Source organism: Pangasianodon hypophthalmus, chromosome 7 (assembly GCF_027358585.1).
Source record: "Pangasianodon hypophthalmus isolate fPanHyp1 chromosome 7, fPanHyp1.pri, whole genome shotgun sequence".
NCBI classification, from domain to species: Eukaryota; Metazoa; Chordata; class Actinopteri; order Siluriformes; family Pangasiidae; genus Pangasianodon; species Pangasianodon hypophthalmus.
This window is the reverse complement of record NC_069716.1, coordinates 7,623,801-7,631,031: the sequence shown is the minus strand read 5'-3', so window position 1 is coordinate 7,631,031 and position 7,231 is coordinate 7,623,801. Positions and strand designations below refer to the sequence as shown.

The window sequence follows — 7,231 nt, the reverse complement described above, 5'->3', positions numbered from 1 at the left end:
GATAATGTTAAATGTTAAACGTGTGTCTGCTATTTTCTCCATATATTCTCCTAGGAGACATTCCAGAGGAGCTGGACATAGAGGAACTTAAGCAAAGGGCTAAGAATGGAGATTCCAAAGCACAGACTGAGGTCAGAATAACACACATGCAGATAGGCACTGCGCATTCACATGTGTAAAATACAGATCCACATGAAATTAGAGTAAGGTGCTTATTAATTATACTAGTTCTTATGACCTGATCTATACTTAAATAGTCATCAGAAGGGCATCTCCTGGATAACAGCAATTTGAGAGGCAGCACTTAAGAAATTGAACTTTTTTGGCAGGTTGGCAGGTATTACTTGCGACTGTCTGAGCATGAGGATGAAGAAATGAATGGTGTCACAGCAGTAACCTGGCTTTTACAAGCAGCAAAAAATGGAAGGAGGGATGCCGTGAAACTTCTGCAGTTTTGCTTGCATGAAAGAAAAGGTACAAGGAATACCACATATATGTGGTGTCCAGGGAAAATGCTTTAGATGTAAGGTTTTGAAAATTACAGGTTTTCTTCAGCTGAAATAGACAGCAGTTCTAGCTGCAAGGTTTATATTAATGTGCTCGTTCCATCAGGACAGCATCAGGACATGCTTGTACTGATAAGTAATCGCATCATCCCATTTGTGAACAACATGCCCTGTCATGTTTTATTCCTTACTAAATTTGCATATTTTAACATATATGTATATATAAATAAAATATAAAACAGTAAAAAGGACAACGAAAACTATGTCTGACTTTATACCAACTTTTATTCATAGACTACAGGCATTTTACAGCCACATTTTTAAGTTGGCTTCTTATCTACCTAACATGATCTTTACAGAAAGCCTAGAAAATTTTAGAAAGAATAAAAACATTTCTACACTGGTTTGCTAAAATATATTTATGGTTTACTTATTATATATATTCACCATCCACTTTAATAGGAACACCTGCGCACCTGCTCATTTATGCAGTTATCCAATCAGCCAATCATGTGGCAGCAGCACAATGCATACAATCATGAAGATAAAAGTGAAGAGTTTCAGTTAATGTTCACATCAAACATCAGAATGGGGAGAAAAATGCGAACAGTCGAAGATGAGGGGAAAAAAAATCACCTGGTCTTTTTCCAGTCTTCAACTGTCTGGTTTCGTTGACTCTGTGCCCGTAATAGTCTCAGATTCTTGTTCTTGGCTGACAGGAGTGGAACCTGATGTGGTCTTCTGCTGTTGTAGCCCATCCACCTCAAGGGTTGGTGTGCTTTCATAGATGCTTTTCTGTTCACCGCAGTTGTAAAGAGTGCTTATTTGAGTTACTATAGACTTCTTGTCAGCTCAAACCACTCTGGTCATTCTCCTTTGATCTCTCTCATCAACAAGGTGTTTCAGTCTGCAGACCCTCCACTCACAGTATGTTTTTTTTGTTTTTCGCACCATTCTGTTTAAACTCTAGAGACTGTTGTGTGTGTGAAAATCCCAGGAGATCAGCAGTTTCTGAAATACTTGAACCAGCTCATCTGGCACCAACAACAATGCCACAGTTAAAGTCACAGAGTTCACATTATTCTCCATTCTGATGTTTGGTGTGAACAGTAATTGATGCTCTTGACCTGTATCTGCGTGATTTTATGCACTGTGCTACTGCCACATGATTGGCTGATTGAATAACTGCATAACTGAGCAGGGTTACAGGTGTTCCTGTTAAAGTGGATGATGCGTGTATAGGTCAGTCCTTCAGCACTTGTTTGTATAGTTGTTTAAGATTATGCACTGAAAAATGTATCTGTTTCGAAGGCATCACAGCTGAAAATAGACAGGAGGTGTGTACCTTGGCATCTGAGTCACGTTTTGAACGTACTGTGAGGAAAGCGGCTCTGTGTATGTACTGGAAACTCAATCCAGACAGAAAGAGAAAGGTGACTACCTCGGAACTGCTGGAAAACATTAGCCACTACAACTCTGAAACAGGTAAATATATACATGGCAATGGAGTTCTAGATGTGGCAGGTGTCCTGTACTAATAATTCTATACTCAGGGTGATTAATATCCTTTCTTCTCCTCTAGATGGTGCCCCAAACACCGTACCTTTGAGTCCAGCTCAGAAACAGAGGAAGGTCTTAGAACGCCTTGTCTCCAGCAATGGTATGACTGCAAACTTTGGTTTTGGAAAGCATAGATGTAAACGAAAAAGGGTTAGAACATAATCCTTTGTGTTTATTTTTTGTAGGGACTCAGTATGTTGGCGTTGAGGATTTTGTTGAAAATGCCAAGCGGTATGCACAAGGTATCTCACCATCACCGGCTCTTGATGAAGCAGTAGTTGATGATGACGATGATGATGATGAACCTGTGAAGAACCCAGATGAGTTACCTTTGCATCAGAAGGTATTAAAATATAATAGAAAAAGGATGACCTTTTTCTACTTGCACAAGTATAATTTAAATTAAAAAAGCCCTCAGATATGAAGTATCTGATCTATACCTCTTCTGTTTCTCTGTGCTGCGGTAGATACTGAAGTTTCCCCTCCATGCTGTGACTGAGGTAAAGGAGGTGTTGATTGACTGGGCTTCCCGCGCTGGAATGCAGTGGATCAGCGCCCTTATCCCGACTCACCATGTCAACACTCTTATTTTCTTCTTCATCATCTCCAACCTTACTCTGGACTTCTTCCTTCTTGTCATTCCTCTTGTCATCTTCTACCTCTCCTTCCTCTCGATGGTCATCTGCACATTGAGGGTTTTCCAGAACAGCAAAGCATGGGAGAACTTCAAGACCCTGACAGCCATGCTGGCTCATTTCGAGCCAGGACTGGACCTTGAGCAAGCCGAGTCCAACTTTACCTGGACTCATCTGGAGCCTCACCTGTACTTCCTGGTCTCTGCACTTTTCCTCATACTCTCATTCCCTGTGACAGATAAGTCCTGGCTGCCTTGTTCTGAAATGGCCACAGTGGCCGTCTTCTTTACTATAAGCAGCTACATGAGCCTGCGTCCAGCTGCACAGCAACATGCTAAGCTAGCCCTCCTTGCACAATTTGCCTCTGCAATTTGCTCTTTCATTAATGAGCTGCTTGGGGGTAGGGTGGGCCAACTTGTCGGAGGGTCGTGGTTTAGCGTGCCGATCTGTGATTGGTTGGTGTTGCATGTGGGTGTGCCTTGCATTCTGTACCTTTATCTCCTGTACTTGTGTGTCCGTATGGGCACAGCACGAGGATGGCAAGGGTCTTACAGCATGCTTCTGCCCTACCTACTCTGTTTCACTTGGTGTGAGCTGTCGGTCACGCTTCTGCATGCATCCACTGCACTCGGACTCATGCGCACAGCTGTGGGCTACTTCCTTTTCTTCTTTGCCCTGCCTGTACTTTCACTAGCGCTGGCAGCTGTGCTGCTGATGCAGCTAGTACAGTGGTTCCTCGCTCTGGAGCTGGCCAAGATGGCAGTGACGGTGTGTGTTTGTGTGGTACCTGTTTTGTTGAGGTGGTGGACTCGTTTCAGCGTGTCACCTCTTGCTGTGATTCGATCTCTGAGGCACAGTAGCATGGTTAAACTGATCTTGGTTTGGATCTCCGCTTTGCTGCTCTTCAGCTGGTTCTATGTGTACCGTTCTGAGGGCATGAAGGTTTATAACTCCACTCTTACCTGGCAGCAGTACAGTGAGATGTGTGGCCCTCGTGCCTGGAAGGAGCGCAACATGGCACACACCCAGATCCTCTGTAGTCATCTTGAGGGCCACCGTGTCACCTGGGAAGGTCGTTTTAAATATGTCCGTGTGACAGAAATTGAAAACGGAGCACAAGCAGTCATCAACCTCTTGCCTGGCATCATAGCAGACTGGGTCCGATGCCTTTACGGAGAGGAGTACCCAGCCTGTGACGGCACACAACCAGAGCCAGCTCCGCCTCTTTGCAAGCTCAAAGAATTTGCAAATCACAAGTGTCATGTGAAACGTTTCGACCGCTACAAATTTGAAGTGACTATGGGTATGCCACTTCAGGATAAGAAGGGCAAAAGGGTGCAAGAAACTGATGATGCAACCAAAGACATAGTGCTGCGGGCAAGTAATGAATTCCGTGGTGTGCTGTTGGCACTCAGTGCAGGCAGTATTGTGGAATTCAGTACTGTTCTGGAGGGCAGGCTGGGTAGCAAGTGGCCAGTATTTGAGCTGAAAGCCCTTCACTGTAGGACTTGTACCTCACCTTTGGTACCTACAAGACGGCAAGTCAAGATAGAGCAGGATTGGAGGGTTAATGCCCGTAATGCATTTGCCTTTGCATTTAACTTCCTTTTCCACCCCCTGCTCACTGCCGAAGTAGAAGATGCTGTGCCTACAGAAACTGCAGAGTGATAGTGGACTATATGCTATCAGTTTGATAACCAAGTATCGCATAACAGGAGTTATTCAGCACCTGTCACTTTTTCTCAACATGTGCAACAATATTGGTTTTAAGAATTGGAAGAGATACTTATTGTTGACTAGTAGGCTTTGGCACAGTGCTGATATATCAAACTATGTCTATAGTTTGGGAACTAACCTTCTCTGTCAGGGCTAAATGTGCAATCATTAAGATACACTTATTCAGGATGGTGGCCAACATTTGAGTGACCTTATGGGGTGTGAGTAATGTGAAGGGCAAGTGAAAATAATTAGGTGGTTCTTACAAAGAAACATTGTCCAATTGCCATGGCTCCTTATTTCATTACAATGTTGTAGACCAGCGGTATCCAGTCTTCTTCACAAAGAGCCATTCTGGCTGCAAGTTTTTTCTTCAGTTGACTATCATGTGTAGTTGGTTGGGTAAAAACCTGCTACCACACTGGACCTGCAGACAAAATTGGACCTGTTGTAGACTGATGGAGAAAAAAGAATGAACGTTCTTTAGATTATTCAGTCAGGAGCTCAGAGTAAGGTAATGGATATTATTTATGACCATATCCTATTTTTCTGGCTTTTTGCTGGACTAAACACTATTTTCAGTGGAAAATTACTATTGACAAAATAATTTAGTCCAAGACTAATGGAAATCTAGTACAACTATTATATTTGTTTCATGTACAAGTGTGTATGAATGAATTGTAGAGAGAAAAAGGACTACATTTCCTACAGAAACCACAATTCCAGGGATAACTTTTTAAGTAGATCTTAAGGGATCATTTCAGCAATAGGAAATTGCATATAGCACTGCCTAAAATTTGGATATAAAACCTCATAATTAATAGTTTTATTACTGGGATTTTCCTCCCACCTCCCAATTTCCTCCCAATTTAGAGTTGCCCCTATGACCCCTATTTAAGATAATGACATAGCACTAGTACAGTAGTACAAAATAATTTTATTATAATAATATATCAGCAACAAAATAACTCACTAGTAGAGGCGTTTGGACACGTGATTGTAGGAAGTGCTTACCACCAAATGTCACTCTTCAGACCATGATTAGGAACATCACAACTTCATCCAATTTCAAAACAAAAAAACAACTGTAAAATTTGCATTAATCCTATGTTTTTTTTATTGGATTATACAATATTCATTTTTGAAATGTTTGGAGTGTTTTAAATTATTGATATGAGCCTTAGTTAAATTGAAATGTGTACAACAAGAATTTGTATATTTTTGATAAATATTAATAGATACTTCCAATAGAGGAATTACCTTTCTTCTTGTTATTATTATTATCATTATTATTATTATTATTGATGGTTTTATTTAGATTGTTGATGATTATTTCCTGTTCTATGTGCATAAATTCAGCACAGGGCATTCTAGTAGTTGGTTATTGGTGAAATTCATTTTTATATCAGTGGAATCATGGTGCTGTACATGATGAGCAACTTTTTAAATGCTTATAAATGCCATTTGATTTGTTATCTTACACAGATATAGTAGTAGTAGTAGTAGTAGTTTATTACCGTATATTGGGATTGCCTCACACAGGATTCACTACAGATGTAGAGACACCACCACTATTATACACACTGAAAAAAGCACACTGCTCACTTTAAATGCGCCTGAGCTGGTCTCTACTCCAATATATGGTTATTCACTACTGTATCTTTGATCAATAAAAGCAGTTCTTTAATCAGCTGTTCTCAGTTGCATTTTTGTTCCACTCAAAAACACTGACTTATTGTTGATCATGCCAATATTTTGTCATATTATTCATCACCAACACTTTAAAACAGATGTTGGTGACAGTGTCGAAAGACAAAGACATAAAAGGCTGTCTGTTTTTGTACCTAAAAGAGCCATAAAATGAAATTTTTCCTCTTTGTGGTTGTGTAATAGTGACATGATGTAAGCCCAATAGATGTCAGTATAGCCAAAGCCTAAATTTGGAATTCCAAGAAGAGGAAGATGTTTACTAGTTTCTACTGGTCTCTGATAACTCTGCCATACTACTAAAGTATTTCTAATGTTAGTAGGTGCAGAAGTAAGTATCCTCAATTTAATGGGTGCACTGGTGATTTTTTTTTTTTTTTTTTTTTTAAAGGTAGGAGGTTCAAGATGTGAGGTTCAAGACATCCTAACCTTGACTATCTAGTGTGCCAATGAATATCTCATACACTCAGTAACATAAGGTCATTCTGTTCTCTTGCCTGGAACATGCACTACACAAAAACAATTCACCATAAAACAATCAGAATAAAGCAGAGACCAAAGATGACAAATGCTCTCCTCAGACATAGATAGTTGTTTACACCCATGTACCACTAAGATAATTAATTGTGATAAAACTGTTAGCTTGTTGTTTCTAACATTTGTTTATGAAGACTAACACTAAATTGCCTGCTGGTGTGGACATCACATTAAGCGTAAGAACACCGATCTCAATATAAGACCAAAGAACTCTTTTATGATGTACAACAACAAATATAACATGGCCTAACTTGAGCTGTAAACTGCAACATCATACTTAATACATGGCCTGCATTTAATTATTTGGCAGGAGCACGTGGAAAAGTCTATGCACTTTTTCATTAAATAGAACAAAAGTACTTTGTCATCAATTCAGGAAATGTTAGGTCAATTATTTTAAAGAAATAATGTCATATGTCCTTACTAACCGAATATTTTAAACATTGTGATGTTGCAGGCTCCAAAATACCAGTACATCACATCTCGCCAAGTTAATTCTTGATCTCCCTTATTAATATCTAAACAAATAAACTTAAACAATTATTTGTTTAACTTTATATTCACTATGGT

At 39.9% G+C, this 7,231-nt stretch overlaps 1 protein-coding gene across 1 annotated transcript in view; it reads left to right on the top strand.

The window, feature by feature from the left end:
* wfs1b (Wolfram syndrome 1b (wolframin)) overlaps positions 1–6,107 on the top strand; it is a 9,196-nt gene extending 3,089 nt beyond the window's left edge. The window contains exons 3-8 of the mRNA XM_026940697.3: positions 55–131; positions 330–474; positions 1,818–1,991; positions 2,089–2,166; positions 2,252–2,409; positions 2,534–6,107. Coding sequence (XP_026796498.3) covers positions 55–131; positions 330–474; positions 1,818–1,991; positions 2,089–2,166; positions 2,252–2,409; positions 2,534–4,369 — 2,468 coding nt within the window. The 3' untranslated portion in view covers positions 4,370–6,107. The remainder of the gene's footprint in view (positions 1–54; positions 132–329; positions 475–1,817; positions 1,992–2,088; positions 2,167–2,251; positions 2,410–2,533) is intronic.
* Positions 6,108–7,231: the final 1,124 nt, after the last annotated feature.